This window comes from Stegostoma tigrinum, chromosome 4 (assembly GCF_030684315.1).
Source record: "Stegostoma tigrinum isolate sSteTig4 chromosome 4, sSteTig4.hap1, whole genome shotgun sequence".
Lineage (NCBI taxonomy): Eukaryota > Metazoa > Chordata > Chondrichthyes > Orectolobiformes > Stegostomatidae > Stegostoma > Stegostoma tigrinum.
The window spans coordinates 44,747,171-44,773,183 of NC_081357.1; the positions used below are offsets into that span (position 1 = coordinate 44,747,171).

Consider the following 26,013-nt stretch of genomic DNA (forward strand, 5'->3'; position numbering starts at 1 on the left):
ACAGGTCAAGGAGGCGGGATGAGGTTAGTAGCTAGGAAATGGAGGCTTGAGGTAGGAGGAAGGGATGGGTGAGAGGAAGAACAGGTTAGGGAGGCAGAGATAGGCTGGGCTGGTTTTGGGATGCAGTGGGGGTAGGGGACGAGCTGGGCTGGTTTTGGGATGCGGTGGGGGTAGGGGAGATTTTGAAGCTTGTGAAGTCCACATTGATACCATTGGGCTGCAGGCTTCCCAAGCGGAATATGAGTTGCTGTTCCTGCAACCTTCGGGTGGCATCAATGTGGCACTGCAGGAGGCCCATGATGGACATGTTGTCTGAGGAAAGGGAGGGAAAGTTAAAATGGTTCACAACTGGGAGGTGCAGTTGTTTATTGCGAACCGAGCGGAGGTGTTCGCAAAGCAGTCCCCGAGCCTCTGCTTGGTTTCCCCAATGTAGAGGAAGGCACACCGGGTGCAGTGGATACAGTATACCACATTGGCAGATGTGCAGGTGAACCTCTGCTTAATATGGAAAGTCATCTTGGGGCCTGGGATGGGGGTGAGGGAGGTGGTGTGGGGGCAGGTGTAGTACTTCCTGTGGTTGCAGGGTAAGGTGCCGGATGTGGTGGGGTAGGAGGGAAGTGTGGAGCGAACAAGGGAGTCACGGAGAGAGTGGTCTCTCCAGAAGGCAGACAAGGGTGGGGATGGAAAAATGTCTTGGGTGGTGGGGTCGGATTGTAGATGGCGGAAGTGTCGGAGGATGATGCGTTGTATCCGGAGGTTGGTGCGGTAGTATGTAAGAACGAGGGGGATCCTCTTGGGGTGGTTGTGGCGGGGGCGGGGTGTGAGGGATGTGTTGCGGGAAATGCGGGCGATGCGGTCAAGGGCGTTCTCAACCACTGTGGGGGGGAAAGTTGCGGTCCTTGAAGAACGTGGACATCTGCGATGTACCCTGGTCCACATTTGTTTGATCAACACAAACTGAACTTCTTCTTTTAATGGGAAGTGGAAGATACATTATCTGTTGTCATCCATGGAACATTCCACCTTAATAGATTTTAGATACACCACATATTGAGCAAACACTTCGACATGTCTATATAATATTGTGAATAGTAGTTATATTCAACAGCTCCTACACCTGCCTTGTGAAACTTGAGGACTGCTGCAATTTACGTTGTTAACTTTGACCTGTTAAATTAAAAATAATGATCAATCAGTAACAATACTCCCTCCTGACAAAAGTCTTTATGCAGATGGACAACTGGGGTTGTTTTATCTGCGCATTACTTTTATAAAGGTGAAGATGATCCCGAACAGGTAGACATTCATTTTTAAAAATTCAATGTCATCTGCATTGTCAATATCACCATATTGTGGTTGTTGCAAGATGTAGAGAAAAACTTCTACATCAAGTGATTCCACACATCTCAAATATGCAGGATCTCCATTTGTAATTTTGTTAATCAATTAATCAATTTAATGAAAGAACAGATCCCATAAGGATAGAATTTAGAAGGCGGGAGTTAGACAGACAAATCTTCAGATCACTTCACAAAACAGAAGTTGATCAATTTATAAAGACAAACCGTTTCTAGTGACAGAAGTGTCAGTAAGCAAAAGACAGATCTAAAACAATTGGCAAAAGAAACAGCTATGTCATGAAGAAAATATTTGCAAATGGAGTTGGTGTAATCTGGCATTCAATACATGAAAGAAATAGAGGCAGATTGAATAATAACTTTCAAAAAGAAACTGAACAAATTCTTGAAGGAAAATTTCCTCTGGGGCGACAAAAAAAGCTGGGAATTAATACAAACTGGATATCACTTCAAAAAAAGATGACACAGGGAAAATGGCTGATTGGCCTTCTAGCATGTTGTCTGATTCTATGATATAGACTAAATGGGAGCAGAAGCTAGATAATGAGGCATACAAACTGCCCATATCCACAGTCATCTTAATCTCTTAGTCATTCAAAACAATAACTGGACAACTGAGAATTGGGTTGAAAGTTTTCCCTAATATAAAACAAAGAATGGTAGATGCTGAAGATCTGAAACAAAACTCAGAAATTGCTGGAGAAACTCAGCTGGACTGGCAGCATCTGTGGAGAGAAAGCAGAGGTCATGTTTCAAGTCCAGTGATTCGTCTTCAGATCTGTTCCGAATATTCTGAAGAAGGGTTACTGGACTCGGAATGTTAGCTATGCTTCTGCTCCATAGATGCTGCCAAACCTGATGAGTTTCTCTGTAAATTTCTGCTTTTGGTGCAGGTGGATTTCCACTCTGCCATCAAATTGGAAATTTTCTTTCCCTGATACAGGCATCTTAATTATAGTGCATAAAGTAAATGGATCTGAGAAACACTTTCTTTCACTGAAACACTGCAGCAAGATTGTGACTGTTAAAGTATCTATTGTTTAAGATATTGCCTGTTTTTTCGAATAGAATCTGAAGATGTTCAGGTAACAACATAAAGAGTGCAAGTCAAATCATATCAGATCAGGCTTAATAAAATCACAAAACTTTATCAACACATGTGACATATTGAGATTTACCTGCTGGTTTCTAATTTAAGTCTTCCCAATTGCATACTCAAGGACCTATGTACATATTGGGAGTCATGGGACAATGTTGAACTAAGGGTACTAACACCAGAGGTTGGTATTGGGTCCTCATTCACAGCACTTGGCCGCTGAGTTTGAGAATGAATTGGTTTATTGGGACCTTCATCATCACCATCCTCATCGTCTGCTTCCTCTTGGTCTGCAGCATCACTCCCAGAAGCGAGGCTGAAATGTGGTCTCAGTTCTACACAAAGACATTGATAGCATACCATTACAGTTCTGTATAGAAATTGAAGCTCTGTTCGTTATAGAAAAACTGTTGAACTTCAAATTAGTTTTGGGAATAGATCATTTCAGACAGTGGAACATTCAGTTCCAGTTTCTTGAAAATAATACAGGAAAATTTATTTGCGTGCTATATTATGCAACACTGGCTCATTAATCAACATTTTCAGCTTGCAGAACAACATCCCCTGACATACATAATAAATGTTCTAAGAATAATGTTGTTGCCACAATTAAGTGACAAGAAATGTCAGAAATTTTTTTCAGGAATTCTGTTGACCAGCCACTGTAACTTCAGCAGAAATTGCTTTTGCATTTCTCTGGGGTTTGTGATGATCTGTTACAAAAGCCATGGGAAAAACAAGCCAAGAAAACCGAAACAAAAAAGAGAAAACACTCAAGGAAGTTTCTTCTGAAAACAATTATTGATACTGGTTATTCATTATAGATCTAATAATCCACTTCAACTTAATGCTTGGTCTTTTATTCCTTTGTGTCAGCCTTTGTGTTGTGATAGCTTACACCATCAAGAAAATAGGGTGAATAGGGATAAGTCTGTGCACAGTTTTAATAAAAAGGATATAGAAGAACTGGATGAAGTGCAAAACCAGCAAGGTACAGGAATGATTGAAATGTATTTTGTTGTATTCTGACGTGGTTTTCCTGTTTCTATTCAGCTTCTCTCTAGTGAGACAAGCATTTTATGATGATCCATATCTGATGTAGAGCTTAAATAAGGAAAATAAATGAAACTTTCAACTAATACCACTAGACAAGAGACCCCTTTTGTTGTACTATAACACAGCTTTTCATTCAATAGGAAATTGATGAGAGAGTGGATCCCACCACAAGTAATGAATCCAAAAGTACCCGTACAGAAGTTGAAAACTCTGTTCAATACTTCTGTCACAATCAGTTTGAAAGAAAAGCACCACGGAAAATGAATAAATCACTATTAATATAAATAATATTTTTGTTTAATTGACTTATTTGATTGCACACAAAATTAGGCATTTTAAAAAAGAAGTCACAAAACAGCACTTCGATAGATTCTTTGTTATACCATCTGGTACTACTGGAATTATTAATAAATGAACTCACAAACAGTACAACAATACAATTACTAATGCTTGAAATTGGAATTCTTCAGTAGCCCAGATACCTGCTGGAACAATGACTCACCAGGTACAAGAATGGTAATAGCTGTCTGCACAGCCTTGCGAATGATGTTATCCAAAGCAAACATCCAGTGAGGTTTTATATTATGTGTTCTCAGAACTTTATTTACCTAGAGTCAAGAAGTTATAAAATTACCTTTTGTTAATATTTACTGCAAATATTTTATGTTACCACAGGAAAATACAGCAAAGCAAAATTGAGCCTATGTGGACAGGCAATCAGATCAAAATGCTTAGAAGACAGACAGGTTATTTCATATATCTTGTACAAAACACTTTATATCATAATGTGAAGCTTCCTTACTGTGTTGTATCCAAAAAAGTTGCAAGTTCAATCAGTTACCCTCCCACCCCGACTAAAAGAAAAAAAACATCATATTTTCAGTGGAACACGTCACCGGAACTGAAACATGTTATTACGTTTTTCAGATGCTGGTTGACCTGCTGGGAATTTATAACAATTGATTAATGCTTTTAAGATTTTCATCATTAGTTTTTTTTCCAAACTTTGCATTATAACATCATGATCTTTGTGACAATTGATTAGATTAGATTCCCTACAGTGTGGAAACAGGCCCTTCGGCCCAACAAGTCCAAACCGCCCCTTGGGGCATCCCACCCAGACTCATCCCCCTATAACCCACACACCCCTGAACACTATTGGTAATTTAGCACAGCCAATCCACCTAGCCTGCACATCTTTGGACTGAGAGGGGAAACCGGAGCACCCGGAGAAAACCCACGCAGACACAGGGAGAATGTGCAAACTCCACACAGACAGTTGCCTGAGGTTGGAATCGAACCTGGGTCCCTGGCACTGTGAGGCTTCAGTGCTAACCACTGAGCCACCGTGCCACGCCTAGTCCTGGATTTTCAACTACAAGTTGTGGACAGACCTCAGGATACATGTGGACATGAAATAAAAATGTTGTATGTTATACAGACTTCACTACACAGAAGAATTCATATCAATCAATTTACTACATTTACATTCCTTTAAATTATATCATGCCTTATAAGAACTTAAATTTTGTTTACAGATGCAGTTTCCTATTACAAGCACTGGAATTAATTTATAGTCCCATTTCAAAGAAGCTAGCTGGAGGTGTTGACCAACAGTGAGATGTCAGGCTCCCTGCTGCAATAATGAATGGTTATGAAATAAGTCGGGCAGCAGTAATCCAGTAATAGCAGCTCGCAGGCATACATCAGAGTAAAACAGCCAGCAATGACCTTTTTTAGACACTGCAGACCTTTATTCCTGATATTTAAAGGGTAGAATTTCTAATTATCCAGACAGCTCCCTTTGATTGCTTGACGTGCTGACTTGATACTTTTGACATTTGCTTTAAACATTTCCAATTAGCTTGACAGTTAATGATTTTATACACTTTTACATATACTTATGACTATGTTTAGCCATTCTAAAACGCAATTTATGTCACCAAAGGTGTCCGAAGACTATATCCAAATGAGGTACCTAATACCTCCAAAGTGGTATCTTGGTTGTTCAAAGAAATGCACAAAATTCAGATCTTCCCTTAACATGTCTACTCTGCATATCACTGGTTTCAAATTCCAAGGCTACGACGACAAAGAAGTGGGGGCAGCTGATAATTTAAATGATCAGCCTATCTCTATCGATTGTGCCTGTGCCAATCCTTCCACGCCCCCATAAAATTGTGAAGGGCTACTTTCATGGACAGGACTTGCAATTTCTGGGCTCATACATCTTTTCCTGATCCTACTGTAAACAACCTCAAAACTATAGAATGGCAAAATGTACACAACCTTTATCTTCAAATAAAACCAAAGAAGTTGAATAAGGCTGTGAGGATCTGTAACAGATTTTTAAAAAAATTAATTCAATTACTCTGGTCACAACACAGCAGTCAGAGATTAGGTACACACCATGTATGCAATCTATCAATAAAGCTTCAATCGTGGGGATAGTGTCCTGAGTATTTGTAGCTGATTTAAACTTATCTAAATGAAGAGGAAATTTAATGTTTCACATAACAGATGTTGTGTTCATTTACTTTTTAAATTATGCAATTAACTTCAGAATAGGCATGAAAGTGCAAAACATTATATCTGCAAATATACTTATCAAGCTGAGAATACATCAGAGCACTTAAATCTATCATGCAAGAACAATTTACCCTAGTGTTTTGAAACAGAATGGGTGACAAAGCAGATCTGACATATCTAGGTTAGATAGATTAGTGAAAATGTTAAATATCCTCAAAGCTGTGCTACCAATGGATGTCAGTCTTAATCTTTGAATACAGTCCACAATTCATTCACAACATACAAAATTCAGTCTCTTAATCTCTGATAGAAGCTTACAGTTTTGCTTTTGTTTGTGTTCAACTTGCATGTTGTCTGGAACAGAGTACTTAAAGAATACGCTTTAAAATCCTTGCACGGCATGTCTTCAGGTTGTTAGGAAACACAAACTCCTACCCGAAAAACTTTTAGATACAGTAATACAATAGTTGGAAAAATGAAAAAGCCGTAAGGCTTAACAGGATCATCTGTTTTCATAAATCAATCCTTACTTTATGCTACCAAGCTCTGAAGGGTCAATATCCTAACAGGTATTTCCTTCAACCTAGATGACAGCGTTCATTTCTAAGCAGTGACGGAAGAGGAATTTTTTTGTGTTCTGTTGAATTGTCAGAAAAATACTTATAAAGTCAGATTTAATCTACTACACACACACACACACACACACACACACACACACACACACACGGAAAATGTTCACATAGTATTTAACATTTGTCGATAGATCGGGTTTGCCACTTCAGAGATCCTTGCCCACTTCCATTTCTACTTAAAAGGCACTGACACTCCAATTCCTGCCATGTGGCCGTGCTCATGAACTAGATAGAAATATATGCAAGAGCCCTTGCTGTGAATGCTGAAATTTGCTGTCCCCCTTCTCACTTTCTATCTAACATGAACACTGAAAAACGCTGATAGACTGTGTGTCTATTACACTGCACAGTGCAAAAACTTGTGCAGGACAGTGAAACATGTTGGAGCCAAGGGGGTTGAAATCAGCTTCACTAAGGTTTATGGGATGTGCTAATCAAGAAAAAGGAGAGTTCTAACTTTCTGCTAGTGCTTAGCTGCTAGCGCCAGTGCCCAGGAGATTTTATTTAAATCCTGAAAGACACCAAATAAGTTCTGAACCTTCCGAGCTGGAGTTTCTGATTGAGGGATTCGTGCTGTCTTGGTAATAGTAATCCCAATGAGTAATGACCATGGATTCAGCCTTCTCATAGTGACTTCACACTACTCGGGGTTTCCTGCCTTTGATGGAGAGTGGCAAGTACAGTAGCTGCAGATGTTGCTGCAGTATGGCATGGCTGACACTGGGGAAACCTTTATCCTGGAAAATCATTTGCCTTTAAACAATGATAAATTACCCCATGATCAACTGCAATGGAAAATGCAGACTGAAAATTCTAACTTACTCTTTTCCCATGCTAGCAAAACTGGATAACAGGCAACTAGCAAGCAGGCATGACATATTTCTTTTTGAAGGGTTTTTCAAGAGGACTACTTTTTGGTGTGAGGCGCTCCTTTCCCATTTCAACCAACTCCTCTGTTAGCTGTCAGTAGTACATAAGAACATAAGAAATAGAGGCAGGAAAAGGCCATCTGCCCCCTCGACCCTGACCTGCCATTTAATAAGATCATGGCTGATCTTTTTGAGACTCAGCTCCACTTACCTGCCCACTCACCATAACCCTTAATTCCTTTACTGTTCAAAAATTTAGCTAGCCTTGCCTTAAAAATATTCAGTGAGGTAGCTTCAACCGCTTCACTGGGCAGGGAATTCCATAGATTCACAATCCTTTGGGTGAAGAAGCTCCTCCTGACCTCAATCCTGTATCTGCTTCCCTTTATTTTGAGGCGATGCCCTCTAGTCCCAGTTTCACCCGCTAGTGGAAACAACCTCCCTGCCTCCACATTATCTATTCCCTTCTAACATTACCTTCTGGATCAGTGTTGATGTACAGGATATCTGGACTCACAGAGGCAGCATGAAGCACAATATCCTCAATAATTATCGATCCCATTAAAAACTCAAAATCTTATCACTCAAGGGAAGCACTAATTTTGTAGATACCAAAGTATCTAATTGGCATAAGACAACAGACAAACGTTAGCAAAAACAGTTCTCTTCCAATACTGATGCCGATATTTGCACACAAAAGGAGATCATCCTAAATACATGTTCCTCAGACTGGTTGGAAGTTAGAACTTTCTGTTTCCTTGTTTGATTAGCACATCCCATCTACCTGAGTGAATACTGATTCAACCCCCTTCACCCCACCATGCTTCACTGACTTGCACAATTGTGTGCATTGTGAAGGGTTATAGTGAGGCATCACAGTATGCCATTGTTTTTCAATGTCTAATGCTGGATAGAAAGATCACAGGTAATATGTTTCCCTTGCTTATTTGCCAAGTTAGAATACTAAACAAGGCTATTATTACTTTTTTTATAAACTGCACCTCAGATCTCAACAATTGACTGTATTCATTACAATAGGATCCATTAAATGTTTCTCCATTCTTGCGCTGGGCCCTATGCAGCCTTCAGCTAGAGATTCTACCTTTATTTGAAAGGCATTTGCCACCCCAATGATTTCAGGTTTTCCTGGCTCCGAATTGGCAGAGGATTCCTTTGTTGACAACTTTGAAATAGATTTCCCTTCCCGACCTCCCTTGCAGCCTCTCTTTTTCTCCCAAAACTCTTTTTACAGCCTCCACAATTCCAACAATCCTCCTTGTGGCCTTCATATCTCTGCCCACTCCCTTTCTGGCATTTCGCTTCTCATGATCCTGCTGAAACTTGGTGGCAAGAAGGCAGCCTCTATAAAGAGGCAGCTCATCACACAGCCTCTGGTATTGGTAAAAAGGCTGCTCCTGACTCTGGCCTCCTCTCTTGGCCTCAGCAAAATGGTCCTTGGATGCATGCTTCCAGGCGTCTGCTCCCAGACCTCAACCTCTCACTCCCGGATTTTGCCTCTCAGTATCCCATTCATCCAGCAACTCTTTCACTGTTGGCACTTACTTATCTAGCTATTCCTTAGATCGGGCTTGTTTCTTTCCCATATTTGTGGCTAAAGTCTACAAATGGGCCTATTTCTGCAACAAGTATGGGAAATAACCAAACTATTGTTGGGGGGAGCAGCTCCTTGTTCCATTTAATTTTATCTAATTGCTCAGAGTGAACTGTTCCCAGGATTTAGGGATTTTGGACAGACTGGCTTGTCGCCCTTGTATTCTTTGAGTATTGACTACAATGCCGTGAGATTAGTGACAGGCAACTGGTGGATAACATTTCATTGCCATTAATGCCAAATTATCCCACAATATTTAGAATTGTCCCCAGTCCACCTCTCAAATTCAAATTCCATGCTACCCTCCAAAATGAATATCCATCATTGTGTACATTTGACTGCAGATAATTGCAATATGAGATCACTAGATAGCTTTAAAATGCAATGTAGGAATCAGATTAAATTACCAACAAACAAAAACTCAGTAGAAATGACTTATTACGAAAACATTTAATACATGCAGATCAAGAAGCTCAAAGCAAAATCAGGACAAAGCAGACTTCTGGATGGGTATCACATCCACTAACCTAAATATTCATTTCCTCCAGCACTGATGCACCACAGTAGCACTATTTACTGTATAAGTAATGCACTGCTGTAACTCACCAAAGTTAATAGAGTCCCTACAGTGGGGAAACAGGCCCTTCAGCACTACACTGACCCTCAGAGCATCCCACCCAGATGTATTCCCCTATAACCTACACATCCCTAAACACTGTGGGCAATTTAGCATGGGCAATCCATCTAGCCTACACATCCTTGGACTGTGGAAGGAAGCCAGAGCACCTGGAGGCCACCCACACAGACATGGGGAGAATGTGCAAATTCCACACTGACAGTTGCCTGAGGCTGGATTCGTACCTGGGTCCCTGGTGCTGTAAGGCTGCAGTGCTGACCACTGAGTCACCATGCCACCCCTAGATTCCTTCAACAGCACGTTCCAAACCAATGACCAATACCACCTGGAAGGACAAGGGCAGCAGATACAGAGGATCATCATCGCCTGCAAGTTCCCTCCAGGCCATACACCATTCTAACTTGGAATTACATCTTTATTTCTTCAGTCATGAGACCAAAATCATGGAATTCCCTTCCCAACAGCATTTTGAGTGTGTCTATACTCCATGTATTACAGCAGTTCAATAAGGCAGTACAACACCATCATCTTCTCAAGGACAAATAAGAATGGGTAACATACACACCGCATGAGACTTTCAAAAAGTCAAATTCTCATTGTGTTATTCTATATATTTCAACTTAGTCTTGCTCTCTAATTTCAATAAAGCACACAATCATTTCCACCATTTTGGGATCATTCACATTAGCCATACTGGAGTCTCTGACTATGAGTGGCTCATATGGAGCAGATTTTTCAAAATACATTTTCATTAGTAATTACACTGAAACAGCATAAACTCATACAGGACTTTCACACCAGTAGACTTACAGATTTTTGAAAGAAAAAAAAATTCTTGTTAAAATAAACAAATGAGAACTTACAGCTTCCTGGAAGCCAAAGAGCACCATCTGAATCTGGTTAATGGCATGGTTGTCAAAATCCAACTCCAGCTTCAGCCTGGAAAGGGTGGCGGAGATGATTTTGCGATCAATTAATCTCACAAACTCCCGCAAACTAACCACAAGTGTACTGATGTGCTCAGATTTTAGCTTTGGTTCCTCAGAACCCTGTGAATCAAGAAAACAGAATATATTTCTTAATTTTCCAAAACTTAATATGATAATACAGATTGGTGCAGATTTTCATGTTCCACTACCTCAGTATACTGGATCACCTGAGTGAAGTGTATAAATGGAAATGACTGGGAATATTGCATCCTCAAGGAAGCCTGCTTGAATTTCTATCATTAAACAATATATAGAAATTCAAACAAAATAAATAACAGCTGCAAACTCCACCTTTTCCTCTTAGTGTCCAAGCAATACAATGTACACCGCAAAAAAATCTGTTCCTCGTTTCCTGCATTTCAAAGAATTGACACCCCTTTTTCTCACTGAAAACTTATCACATCTAAAAAGGAGATTAATTAGCTCAGTTGGCTGGTTTGTGACACAGAGTGATGCCAACAGCATGGGTTCAATTCCCACACTGGCTAAAGTTACCATGAAGGATTCTCCTAATAAAACTCTCCCCTCGTCTGTGGTATGGTGACCCTCAGGTTAAACCATCAACAGTCATCTCTCTCTCTAATGAGACATCAGTCCTATGGTCCTCTGGGACAATGATGACATTACCTTTCCCTACATCAGAATAGCCTCAAGACAATGCAACTGACAGTCACTGTTCAGAATTCAAGGATCTGTACTATTCCTGAACCTCTGTTCATGACTGACCGACTTGTCACAATGGGTTTAGTTTTATCAAACAGCAATGTAAATCAATGTTTCATTGAATACATTGGTTGTGACCAAGAATTGGGGTAATGTTTTTCTATGTGGTTCTAAACTGGTTAAACCATTATCAGTACACCTGCACACACTTAGAAACTTGTGAGCCTTGGTGTTAAAAATCTACACCTGAGATCTTTGAATTTGGCTAAGACTATGTGTCCAGAGGGTGGTAGTGAAAAAATGCTCATTCCATAGGGAGGCCAACAGAACCTTTATCTATTGGATTTTTCAGTTGCTGAGGTTGGAGAGTCTCAAATGCAGTATTACATTCCATGTGCATCAGATACGTGACTATTTTATGCAGATTACTGAGTGCATAAGAAGGGCTCGGTAGTCATACAACGCCTTTCATGATCACAGGATGATTCAAAGCATTTTGCGGCCAATTAAATATTTTTGGGGTTCAAACATTCTTTGAATGTAGGAAATGTGGCATTTAATTTGTTCACAAATAGCAATGCAGTATTGACCATAACCTGATTTTATGATATTAACAGAGAGTTCAGAATGAGTCAGGACTCAGGGTGTAACTCCCCATCCCTTCTTTGAAATTGTGCCATGGAATCTTTTACATCCATGTGAAAGAGCAGCCAAGGCCTCAGTTTAACATCTTATCTGAGGGGCAGAACCTCGAACATTGCAGCCTCCCCTCAATACAGCACTGATGTGTCAGTCTTGATCTTTATGTTCAAGTCCTGAAGTGTGTCTTGAGCCGATACTTTCACCCTAAGAGGCTAGAGTGCCATCAACTGAGCCATAGCTGGAAATTATCTGATAACCAATTAAATCTTAAGGTTAGTTATAAAAAAATTAAGGTTTAAAAGCAAATATATTTGCAATATATTTTCTTTCAGCTTACTGGCAAATCTCCCATCTGGGTCATATGATCAAGTACATGAGACTGGAGCCAGTAAAGGAACTGAACATGGGGATTGGGTGAGGAATCTTCATTCTGCTATCTGCTGCCATCCATTGCACAACAAACACAGATTGGGTTCTTAACGATGCCAGTATTAATTCACCTGTACTTCATCGTAATGCATCAGATGGCATTTTCTAAGTAAAACAAGGGACCTTGAAAAATAAACGATGAAACATCTTAATAAGTATGCTATACCAAGAGAGAATTAGCCTGACCTATTTGCAGAAATTCTTGATAGCAGAAATTCTGCAGTGGCGATGTTTCTTTCATATGCAATGTTGGACTAGGTCTGCAGGTGGCAGATGTACTTTAACTTTATTTGGAACATAGAGAAATGTAGTGATATGCCTGTGAGTAAAGCTAACACAAAGATCTATACAAGATTCAGAGCTTAAGGGTGTTGAATGAGTTAAGGACTTAATAAGTTCATATAACATATAAACTAGGTCCCTAACCCATTCAACACCCTAAATCTTGCACAGACTTTGGTGTTAGCTTTACTCATGTGCATATCAATACATTTCTCTGTGTTCCAGATAAAGGTAAAGTCAATAACCTCACAGATGAGCACAGAGTGCAAATTCAATGAGGGTGATGAATGTATTGAAAGAGAAAATAACTGATAAAATAAAGCAATTGTGAACCTGTTTCCACAGTACGTGTGCCCATCTCCAGGCTTCTAGTACAGGTGCTGTATTCTGGTCCTTAACAAAAACATTGCTTTCCCAAAAATGTTATATCACTTTTGTCTTTTCACCATTCAAGATGTCCTACAGTAACTAAAATAAAACATTATTTTTTCACGATCTGAAAGATGCTTAATCAGAAATCAACAACTCAGTACACCAGTAAAAACCAAGTTATGCATTATGAATAAGCTGCAATATTTTGGTGGATTGCCAGTAGCAAGAAGGATCTTGTTTGTTCGGCAATTTTTAAGAAGGTGGCTAAATGTGGGGAGCCCAGCTGAGCTGTTGTGAAGGAGCAAGGAATTACTGAGAGGAACCTCTGGATCTGTGTTGAACTGTGCCAATGTTTCTGTTAGTTTCACAGTGGAAATGATGATGAAGAATGCTGACAGTTCTCTCGTCATTACAACCACAATGCTGCTGTAGGGTCCAAAACAAGGAATTTATCAGGGCTCATGAAGGGAAATTCCAAAGAAAACCATATTGTCTGCTAAATTTTCACAGTTAAATTCTGTTTCTTTTTTTAAAAAATGGGAAATATTAGTGGACTCAAAATAGTCAAGGTTGATAAACATGATTATATTTCCAGAAGCTTTTGAACTCCTATATTGTAAAACAATTCTTGCTAAAACTGACACAAAAGGACTGGAAATGAGCCCACTGCCTCTAAAGAGGTCTGGGCAAAGAAAAATATGAAGATCCATTATACTAAATTAATACTTGCAGTAGCCTTGTCACCTTGCAATGGAGAACGGAAATTAAGAATTTTCACAGTTCAGGATGCAACTATCACAGAAACATTGAAAGCAGGAGCAGAAGTGGGCTATTCAGCCTTTCAAGCCTGGTAAACCATTCAATATTATCACGGCTGATCATCCAATCAGTGCCTTGCTCCTGCTTTCTCCCCATATCCTTTGATCACTTCAGTCCCAAGAATTATAGAACATAGAACATAGAACAGTACAGCACAGAACAGGCCCTTCAGCCCACAATGTTGTGCCGACCATTGATCCTCATGTATGCACCCTCAAATTTCTGTGACCATATACATGTCCAGCAGTCTCTTAAATGACCCCAATGACCTTGCTTCCACAACTGCTGCTGGCAACGCATTCCATGCTCTCACAACTCTCTGCGTAAAGAACCTGCCTCTGACATCCCCTCTATACTTTCCACCAACCAGCTTAAAACTATGACCCCTCGTGCTAGCCATTTCTGCCCTGGGAAATAGTCTCTGGCTATCAACTCTATCTATGCCTCTCATTATCTTGTATACCTCAATTAGGTCCCCTCTCCTCCTCCTTTTCTCCAATGAAAAGAGACCGAGCTCAGTCAACCTCTCTTCATAAGATAAGCCCTCCAGTCCAGGCAGCATCCTGGTAAACCTCCTCTGAACCCTCTCCAAAGCATCCACATCTTTCCTATAATAGGGCGCCCAGAACTGGACGCAGTATTCCAAGTGCGGTCGAACCAAAGTTTTATAGAGCTGCAACAAGATCTCACGACTCTTAAACTCAATCCCCCTGTTAATGAAAGCCAAAACACCATATGCTTTCTTAACAACCCTGTCCACTTGGGTGGCCATTTTAAGGGATCTATGTATCTGCACACCAAGATCCCTCTGTTCCTCCACGCTGCCAAGAATCCTATCCTTAATCCTGTACTCAGCTTTCAAATTCGACCTTCCAAAATGCATCACCTCGCATTTATCCAGGTTGAACTCCATCTGCCACCTCTCAGCCCATCTCTGCATCCTGTCAATGTCCCGCTGCAGCCTACAACAGCCCTCTACACTGTCAACGACACCTCCGACCTTTGTGTCGTCTGCAAACTTGCTGACCCATCCTTCAATTCCCTCGTCCAAGTCATTAATAAAAATTACAAACAGTAGAGGCCCAAGGACAGAGCCCTGTGGAACTCCACTCACCACTGACTTCCAGGCAGAATATTTTCCTTCTACTACCACTCGCTGTCTTCTGTTGGCCAGCCAATTCTGTATCCAAGCAGCTAAGTTCCCCTGTATCCCATTCCTCCTGACCTTCTGAATGAGCCTACCATGGGGAACCTTATCAAATGCCTTATATCCAACTTCTTCTTGAAAACATACAATGCTTTGCCCTTATCCGTTTTCTGTGGTACAGAATTCTACAGTCTCAGAAGACAGTTCCAAGTTCTCCCATTATCCTGGAAACCCTATTATTCTGGAAACCCTATTATTCAAATCATTGCTATGACGGCCAGGGTGAGGTAGATAGGACAAGCTGTCTACTTTAAATTAAACCACAAGAAAACCCAACACACTCAAGAGGCCAAGTCATTGCAACAAACTATGTTACTCCAGGCATAAGTGCTGAGGACTGCAGAAGATAATTATTGGTTTACTAGCATTCCACAGGAACAGCCCTGGAAGATGCCTCAATTGGTTCTGCGGCAGTGTTGGTAGAGGCCCTCACTCAGAACCTAAAGCTGCTGGACAGAACGGCATTGTGTGCGTATGTGACAGAGAACCATCCTAAGAGCCTCCGTGCTCCACAGTGGCAGCACAGTAAGCACCAACCGAAGTGATGGCAGCAGATCAAATGTGGGCCAGGCCTAGTCTCAGAGCAACAGGGGTGGGGGTCGCGGTACAAATTCCAGCACAGCACAACTTTCTTGGTCACTGCTGAGTGCTGGTGAGGAGTGCACTGGAGGCTGCAGCAATGCAGGGCAATTACTGAACTTGGGCCTGGCACCACATGCTAACTCTAATTTAAATCCTTTTCACTGTTATAGCTACCTCTATAAGTAAGGCTTATGCTTTCCTTTAATCCTCTTTGTATAAAAACACATTCTTTTTACTCTGTTGTAAAATTTGTATCTTGGTACATGTACCGAAGATTGGCTCCCTTTTAATGGAGTTTTGTATAAACTTTTCACTGTACTCTTATACTTCTGGAGTGCAAGTGACAATAAAGGATATTCTATTCTAGTCAGTGTTTTCTTCCTGTCTGGAGAACAGTGTCCTCCTAAAAGCCTGAGATGTGAGCAAGACCATTGTGGTTTTCTAGGACAGATGGGATGCTCAATACATGTTGCTGGCAAGGGAACTAACCCTAGCTCCGCGAATCCTCTCTAAATGCCAAGGTATTGATCAGTGCAATGACAGGAAGATACCTGTCCATCGCTTCTATCAGATCCACTAACAGTGCGGCCTGATCTCAGCTCTTACGGTGGTAGGAATTGTCCTTGAACTGTTCGCAGCTGGGGTCAATTTTCTACTTGGGAAAAATTTGGCTGGTAATAAGGTTGCCACTCCTCTTGTAGTTTTAGACCGGTGACATGAAGGGGAAAGCTGAACTCCTACAGAAAGACCCCCCCAAGGATCTTCGCCGGATGCCTAGTGATCCAATCCAAGAAACAGTGCCCAGGGAATCATGCTGAATCATATCTGACACAAAACAGCATTGTTGTGTTTGTTAGGTCAATCATCTCTCCAGGAATCCCTCAGGATAACGTTCCAGGCCCAACCATCTTGAGCTGCTTGCCTCCATAAGGTCAGAAGTGCAAAATTCACCAATATTACCATTCACAACATCACAGATACTGAAACAATCCATGACCAAACGTAGCAAGACCTGGACAAAATTCAGGCTTGGGCTAAAAAGAGGCAAATAATATTCATGCTACGCAAATGTTAGGCTATGACCATCTCCAACAATTGTCAGGAGAGGAGTAATCCACCAGAGAGACAGCTGGATCAGTTTCTCTTCAAGGTCAGCAACAAGTGCTGATACTTCACTACAAACCCAAAGATCCTGAGTATTGCTTCTTGTGACAGGCTAACCGGGTTACCTAGACTCTTCTGGAAACGAACTTTACAAATTTAGGTGTTGATTATAAGTAATCTTTTATGACAAACTTTAGCCACGTCTAGTTCTGACATATCCTCAAGGTTTCTTGTTCAATTTTAGATGGCAAAAGGCAGAATGTAGCACCATACCGTTGAACTTGCCAACAAATTTCTCATAGCTAACATTGGTGGCAATGTGGGGAACAATGCAATGAGGAGCAGTGGTACTTGGAAAGAAATGGCCTCAGGTAAAGAAACTCAATTCTAGGTTTATGTCTCAGGTGATAATGTTCACAAAAAAGGTTGCAAAATTATCATCTATTTTTATATGAGAGCAGAGGCCATTAGATTCAGCTCACAGCATTTCATGACAGTGGAAAACTAGAGAATTACAGTATAGGAGCCTGTAGTAACCAGGCCCACTGTATAATCCTTTCTAATCCTTCTCTTTGTAAGCATGCTGTTAACATTATGTGCTGTGTTTGAATCGTATGCACATGACAAGCATGTGGAATTGTGGATGTATTTATGGCCTACATGTGATAATCTGGCAAGTTTCCTAGCTCATGTCAAACATTCAAGCTCATCTATCTTACTTTGGAAGAGGTCATTAGGAATGTCAGTTCTTTAAACAGCGAACTGTCTTCTGTGTCTTTCAGACAAATAAATGTCTTGCTGGAATTATATTTCCACAGTATAAAAACTGGAGATTTTTATGGGATATTTCAAATACTTTTACAGTGTATTTTCCTTAGTTCCTCAAACTTCACCTTTTGAGTCTCTTTCCGAATATTGCACCCCGTGTATATTCCAAATGTGGATTATTCTGACGTATCCATAAACTTTCACTACCTCAAGGAAGACACATCCTTGTCAAGTGAGATCAAGGCATCTATCAATAAAAAGCTGATTTTCATCTATTAAAAGTACTTTGTAGTCATTGGTATCAAGTTTTGCAAAATCAACAAAGTGTACACAACAACATTTAGTTCTCTGAGTAAACAGCAACCTGCATTAGCTAGTAGCAATGGTCAGGGTGAATTCAGCAATGAGACATGATTTTTGTGAAATCGATTGAAGTTTTGGAGGATGTTACTTGTAGTATTGGTAAAGGAGTGCCCGAGGAAATAGCCTGTTTGGATTTTCAAATAGGGTCTCACATAGGAAGATGGTAAACAAAATTAGAAGCCATGGGATTGGTATCCCATCTGAATTGGTGAACAGGTAGGTGGAAAACATGGATGGTAGACTGCAAGTACACTGTAATTATTAGTGCTGCAGCCAAAGCTGTTCACAATTTATTTAAACGATTTGCGAGTGGGACCCAAATGTCATATCTCCAAATTTGCTGATGACACAAAACTAGTTGGGGAATGTAATAAAAATAAAGTACCGGAGAAACTCAACAGATAATGACAGCATATGCAAAGAGAAAAATAGAGCTATTGCTTTGAATCCAGTCATTCTTCTTTGGAACTGAAGGGGGCTGGAAAACAGTGATTCACAAAGGTGGAAGAGAAGTAAGTGGAGCAGATTGTGAAGATGCCCAGGACTAAAGGTAAGGAAAGTGTTAATGACTGTAAAGGGGGACTAGTTACAAAGTAAGTGGAAATGATTCGTATGAATAGTTGAAAACTGGTGAGCTAATCTGAGAACAAGCCCATGCCATCAAGGCATGGGATATAATCAAAATGGAGGAGAGAATTGTTAAACCTCAATAAAGATTGTAAAATGCCTGTGTGAAAAATGAGGTGCTGTTTATCCAGCATATATGAGCTTCATTGGAAAACTGCAACAAGCTGAGAATAGACATAGTGAACGTGAGACCAGGATAAAATGTAGAAATGGCAGACACTGGAAGGTCAGGCTTATAGCATTTAATTGAATATAGAGAAAGCCTGACAGGTTGGATGGCTTATGGTCCTAATTTTGAGAATGTAGAGGTGTTAATGACTACGTATACAGTAACCAGGAGGGGAGGAGGAAAAACAGGCAATTTCAAACAATAAAACAAATAAACCATCAGAGTTAGCATCTGAGAATACCAATCCACATCCACAGTAGCCAGCAAAATCTCCATAATAAATGGGGGGCAAAACCAATTGTTTTTGCTGCAACTTTCTGTATGTACATTTTCCAAAGACTGAGTTTGAAGGTGGGAAAATGTTGAACTGGCGAGCGTTTGAATGGGGAATAGATCCTAGGGGGAAGTGTGTGGATCTATAAGCTTGATAGACTATTTGCCTGTCTATTTGGTCTGTGGCTGGGAATATTTGAAAACTGGATAAAATAGTTTTTAATGATTTAAAACACAATTAATTTGATTTAAACAAGGAAAATGAATGTTCACCTGCATAAGAGATTCAAGCAAGTGTCTCACGACTTTGTCCTGGTCCTCCGTTAGTATCCGATGTAGGGTAGCCCTTCGCTCACTGTCTTTCTTTAGCATAAAGAACCCTGCATCCTTTTCCTCAGGGGATGGTGGTGCACTGTGATCTTCAAAGTGATCATCAGGTATACTACAGGTTAAAACAAAGAAACATGAGCAATTTGGAGAAAGGCACAAGGCATCCAAAGGTAAAGAGGAATCAACAATCACAATTTAGATAAATCTTTGAAAGCCTATGGAAAAAGTAACAAGGTAAATATTTTGCCCAGCAAGGTAGAATTGTTGAAAATGCGGTCCATAACACACAAGAGCAAAATGAGGCCATTCAGCCCATCGAGTCTGCTCTGCCGTTCGATCATGGCTGATATGTTTATCAACCCCACTCTCCTGCCTTCTTCCCATAATCCTTGATCCCCTTTCCAGGGATAGAACCTACCTATATCTGTCTTCAATGCACTCAATGACTTGGCCTCCACAACCTTTTGTGGCAACAAATTCCACACATTAACCACCCTCTAGCTGAAGAAATTCCTCCTCATCTCAGTTCCAACTGATCGCCCTTCACGCAGAGGCTGTGCCCCTGAATCCCGGTCTCTCCTACTAGTGGAAACATCTTCTCCATGTCCAATCTATCCAGGCTACTTAGTATTCTGTAAGTTTCAATCAGATCCACTGAACCCCACCCACACCTCCCAACTCCTTCTAAACTCCATCAAGTACAGACCCAGGTACCTCAAGCACATCCTCATAATGACAAGTCCTTCATTCTTAGGATAATTCTTGTAAATCTCTCCTGGATCTGTCACACTTGTCTCACTTGCCATCTCCCCTCACCCCATTCACTCCAATCACTCTGACTGAAAAAATGACCTTTGTGTATCCCAGTTCATCCCAATCACTCTAGTTCCTTCATGAAGTAATGTATTAATGGGTATTAATGAAAGAGCTCAGAAATCTAAATCACAAAAACTTAACATTTCTGATTAAAAATTCTATTCTGCTAAAAATTCAAATTAAAGGGACAGAAGAGAAGCATACAGTAATTTTGTTTTTCTTTTTCAGGTCATGTTTCCATTATACCTTGCTTATATTTTCAAAAAATGTTTAATGCATTCTTGCTGAGCTTTCTGAACAGATAACTAGGAAATAGAAATATTTTGAGGGCAATTAAATCACTCTGTAAATAATGCAAAGAAATTGGCTCCTACAATACAAACCAGCTAATAGAACCCCAGCCCATCTAACTGAAGGGTAGACCAAGAGGTTCCCTTATATGAGTCAGTGTCATTTTACTACTGGAAGATGCTCACAAAACTGTCCAATCACAACAGTTCCTTAAATTTCCAGAGTGCTTGGATATATAGATGGAGTACAAAAGCAATTCCCCTGCTTTTTCAATGTTTTGTTAACAAAATACAATCTTTGGTTTCACTTAAAATATTTTGCTCTAAGTTTATTTTAGAAGCTGCTACCTTAAAACTGGAGTTTGGCAAACAGCCTTCCGTCTACCTCAGTAGGAGGAATAGAAAGGGGAAAAGGAATAAGTCAATAAATACCTCGCTGTCTCAGCATCAAGAGGGGGAATCTGCAATAATGTAAATTCACTGTCATTCTCTCTTTGACTGTGACTTATATAAAACAATTAAGTGATGAACTGGTCAGAAGAAATTAATATAACCCCCTTACTGATAGCAACAAATTTTCCAGGTACAACACACTCCTGATAGCCATCAGCAAGTTCTAGTTCCTCCTCTGCTACTACCAGGTGTTGGTTTTCACTTGCAGTCTTGCTGATTTATTAAGCTCACTTAAATTATCCTTTAGGATGTGTGCAGCTTTGCTGTTGCTTGCTGGCCAGAGGAATGCAGTGAGTTATGAAGCATTGTCTCATTCCAGCTCACTGTCATTATGGACACTGAAAAAGTCTTGAGGGTTACCATATTGTCTCCAAGGAATTCCTTCCACCAGAGATAATGGTACAGCATGTGAATCGTGTATGTATTTTCCTCCTTCCTCCTCCTCCTCCCCCCGCCACCCACTCCCTGAGTGACACGAATGCCAGTGTAGAAGTGGATCAGGACACGACCAACACAATGTTCCTTTCGGTTCTGCTTGCCCAGTGGATGCACAACAAGCTGGAGCTTCTTCTGGCCATCATCTGTTAGATTTGTTCCCACACTGCCCAATTATTGGCATCCTGTTTCCGTGCTGCTCGGTGACTTCTGGGTTAGTCTGCACTAGTGGTTAGGAAGCAGTTGGTGTCAAGGCAGCACATTTTGAGGCTAAGTGACAACAGTGACGTTACTCTTCCTAACACTGAGCAGCGAGATGCTCTCTCTCATCCAGAGCCTGATGTCAGGCAAACAGTCTAACAGTATTTGCAGTGGAGTTGTGTACCATCTTAAGAACATAAGGAGTAGGAGCAGAAGTAGGACATTCAGCCACTCATGCCTGTTCTGTTATTCTATAAGATCGTGGCTGATCTGTCACGGGCTTCACCTTCTTTCTCAGGTCCACATAGCCCTCAAGACTATAGAATCTACCAAACTACTTCCAGTGATGTAGCCTCGATTGCTTCCTGGATAAGTAAATTCCAGGCATTCATTACTATCAAAGAAGAAATTCCTTCACATCTCAGCTTATTCTGAAACTACGTTTCCTGGTTTGATTTGCAACCAATAGTGGAAACATCATCTCAATCTCTAACCTGTCAAGCCTCTTCAGAATCTCACATGTTTCAATAAGTCATCTCCATTCTTCTAAAATCTCAAACGATTAACCCGTTTAACTGTTATTGATACGTCAAACCCTTCACCCCAGCAATCAGCCCAGTGAATCTCTATCGAGCAGCCTTCAATGCCAATATATCTTTCTGATGTAAGGGACTAAGACCATGCACAGTACTGCAAATGTGGCGAACCAACTCCCTGCACAGTTGCAACAAGACTTCCCTAATTTTAAACTCCAAGCCCCAAGCAATGGAAGTCAAACTTCCACTTGCCTTAATTACTCGCTATATTTGCATGCTAACTTTTGTATTTCATGCACAAGAATGCACAGATCCTTCTGCTCCATATTTTGTTCATGTCACTCTCTATTTAAATAATAGTCTGTCTTTTGATTCTTTCTACTAAGAAGCACAACCTCATGCTTTCCCATATTAAATTCAACCTGCTAAGTTTTATGTCCATTCATTCAAGCTACTGTATAGTCGACATTCAACCTTGCAGATTCCTATGTTCTCTTATTTAAGCACAGGATACTTCTCCAAACAATGTTTAAAAGATATTTGCATAAGTTCATGAGTAAGAAAATTTTTGGAAGGATATGGGCCAAGCACAGGAAGGGAGACTAGTTTAGTTTGGGTTATGACCAGCATGGACTAGTTGGACCAAAAGGTCTGTTTCCATGCTGTATGACAATGACACTGGTTTGAATCCAGATGTGCTCCCCCTCAAACTCTATTTGAAATTCTATTATATTATGATTGCTATTCTCTGGAGAAACCTTAACAGGATATCTTATTAACGCTTTCTCATTGCACATTACTAGATCTAAAACAGCCTGTTCCCAGCTAAGTTCTGCAACATACTGTTCCAAGAAACAATCTCTGATACGCACAGCAAATCTGCTTTCCATATTGCCCATGGCCATCTGATTTGGCCAGTCAACGCCCATATTCAAATTACCTTTGAAAATTTAGTCCCCCTCTCACCCACACCTCCATTATTTCCCAATGTTTGCTTTTTAATCTTAAAGTGTGGCAACTTTTCAGTGGCATACAGACAACTCCCAGCCAGGACTTCTTCTCCTTGCTCTTCCATTCTTCTGCTCAAACTGATTCCACATTACAACTTATTGCAGCTGTATCACAACTTGTAAACACACTGACACAGAGCTTTAGTAACAAAGCTACCAGACTTCCTTCTCACCTATTTTTTCAGAATGTTTAATACCCTTGAATATTGTGTAGCCAGTCCCGATCACCTTTAAACCAGATCTCTGTAGCAGCTATCAAGTCATAATCATTGATTTCTATTAGTGAACTCATCCATCTTGTGAGAAATGCTACATGCATTTAGATACAGCCTTAAGTTTTGACTTTTTACATTATTAGTAAGTGTGATTGTAATTTCTGCTACACTATTTTGCATATATTTTCTACCTCTTCCAATCACATTTGCTTCTTCACTCTCCTGCACCTCTGCTCTCTTGTATCTTTTTGATCATTTAAAATTTCCCTTCAATTCCTTTCCCTCACTGGGCTTAAAGGCCTGTCTATAATCCTAATTATAGGACTGGCCAGGACGCCACTTTGGTTATGGCTCAAATGAAGCCCATCCCAACTGAACAGCTCTCTTTTCTCCCAGGACTGGTGCCAGCAAGCCTCAATCCAGGAACCCACCTCTCCTACACCAATCTCTGGAACACACAGTTATCCCTCTGATTCTATTTACCTTATGTCAATTTGCATGTGGCCAGGATGTAGTCATGAGAATGATTACATTTGTGGTTCTGCTTTTTAATTAGGACTTTTAATTTTAATCAAATATTCAACTTTCACTTAAACAGGGTTTTGGTAGGGCCTGATAATAGGGAGAGGGGAATGACCGAGAGCAGGTGGGGGTGGTGGCTGCTTAGCTGAGGTGGTGAGAGACTGAATCAACAGCAAGGGTGAAAGTTAATGTGGTTCTAAGCATAAAGTACTTTCCTTCCCACTAGAGCAGAATTCAGGCCTACAAAATTGGGCAACTAAGTCAAGCCTATTGCTCAAAAAATCTGAGAGGCTTAAGAAGGGTCAGCTGTTATCGCTTGGTTGGAGCTGCACAGCAGTCGTCACTGCACAGCCAGTGACTCCAGAGTTTTGGCTGGTGAACCCACTGCGGGGGGTCACACCCCACAGTTTGGAAAGCCCTGCGTTAACTACATCGCGTAACTTGTTTTTCCTCGGCGCCACTCCTGCCCACCTCATGCCAAAGGATGAAAGGAGCAGAAGTTAACGCCATCTTAAAGACAGGGAGTGGAGATAGGAAGAGAGAGAGAGAGAGACAACATAATTTTCTGAAAAGAATGTTTCTCCTTTACCTCTGAACAAAAACAATATTGAAGAGGATCTGGATAGCCATGAGAGAGCACGCTGCTATTTACCTGAGAAGCAAAGGTCTATTTGCTTTGTTTTCTTTTTCAATGCAGGATTTCGCCCTTGATTTGAAAAAGAATAGATCCTGCTTCAGGTCGGAGTCTGGTGAAACTGAGCCAAATTCACTACCACTGCTCAATTCCTCCACAACAACCGGAACTGGGAGGGATATGCTGCGAAGATAGTCTGTATCGAAAATAAATGAAATATTAAGAAGATAATATCGTGGCAGAGGCTACTTATTTAACTTCCCTGTTGGGAGAGTGTGGGTATATATGTCTCTTCCTCCTCTAAGCACATCCCGTGTTCTTCCCTTAACTGACCTGTTTCCAAGCCATGCAGCTAGTGCAAAAACTCCTGCTGTGGCATGAGCAGCTTCATCATAATTTTCTCTTTAGCTCTATTCCTGCAAATTATAACTTGTGTGGATTCAGAAACCCACACAAAACATCTGCATTGCTGCTGTCTAACACGATAGATTTTACAAATGTGTTTGGCTAGTCCTTGGATATATTTTATTGGAGCTGGATTTTTCCTGATTAGAATCTTCAGTGTGCTTGTATCCACGTGATAAAATAGTCACCTCAAAATTATATGAGGTTTGATCAAGTCGATGTAAACACATTGAGGATTAACAAACACAGAAAGCTGAGCTAACAGAGAATTCACACACAACTATTTCACACAAAGGAAAACAACATGAGTAAATTGAAGAATCAAAGCACTCAAGAGACAAGAAAATAATTGTGTGAAAGGGTGAGGGATAATGAAGACAATATAGCAAGGTGAAGTGGGGTCATCAGTTTGCTGCACCAGCTACATTACTCAGTTCCTAAATGCGCATTTTGTCTGACTTTCTAGAACAGTGCTTGAAAATCTTTCACGAAAAACTATAGTGAGCAATGATGTCACCCGATAAAGAAAGGCTGAGAGATATCAAATGATTCCATACATCAATAGGTGGCTGTGTTCACAAGCGGTACATTTTTCATGAGCAGACAAACAATCAGTAAATCATTTATTACTTCTGCAAAATTGGCAAAATGGACTTGTAAATCATTGTACAGTATAGCGTCTTTTAAGAACAAGATATGAAAATGACTTTTTACTATTCCTTTATAGGATATGCGTGTTCCTAACTGCTCTTAAACTAAGATGGTTAGGCCACTTTAGAGGACAATTGAATGTCAACCACCCTGCTGTGTGGCTGGAATGATACTTAGGACCCATCCAGTATAGTGTCAGATTTCCTTCCTCAAAGTAAGTGAGACAGGTTTTTACAATTGGTTAACTTTAGCTCTAGCTTTTAAATGAATTAAATTTTTATCATCTGCTAGAGTGGTATCTAGCACGCTGCTGCTCCTTCCCCCGCAGCAATATTTTGTTCTGCAAGAAGAGAGATGATCATTCTGGAGAACAGAACGTATTTTCATAATATCCACCGAACAACAGTATCCAAAGATCTGGGATCTCAAGAACAGTT

General features: G+C 40.5%; 1 protein-coding gene across 3 annotated transcripts in view; it reads right to left on the reverse strand.

Moving 5' to 3' along the window:
* map3k5 (mitogen-activated protein kinase kinase kinase 5) overlaps nt 1-26,013 on the reverse strand; it is a 182,896-nt gene that overhangs the window by 17,598 nt on the left and 139,285 nt on the right. For all 3 annotated transcript variants that reach the window (XM_048531149.1, XM_048531151.2, XM_048531150.1), the window contains exons 21-25: nt 24,539-24,716; nt 19,352-19,520; nt 10,653-10,838; nt 4,013-4,118; nt 2,537-2,789 (exon numbers count right to left, since the gene is read on the reverse strand). In XM_048531149.1, the coding sequence (XP_048387106.1) occupies nt 2,537-2,789; nt 4,013-4,118; nt 10,653-10,838; nt 19,352-19,520; nt 24,539-24,716 (892 nt within the window). The remainder of the gene's footprint in view (nt 1-2,536; nt 2,790-4,012; nt 4,119-10,652; nt 10,839-19,351; nt 19,521-24,538; nt 24,717-26,013) is intronic.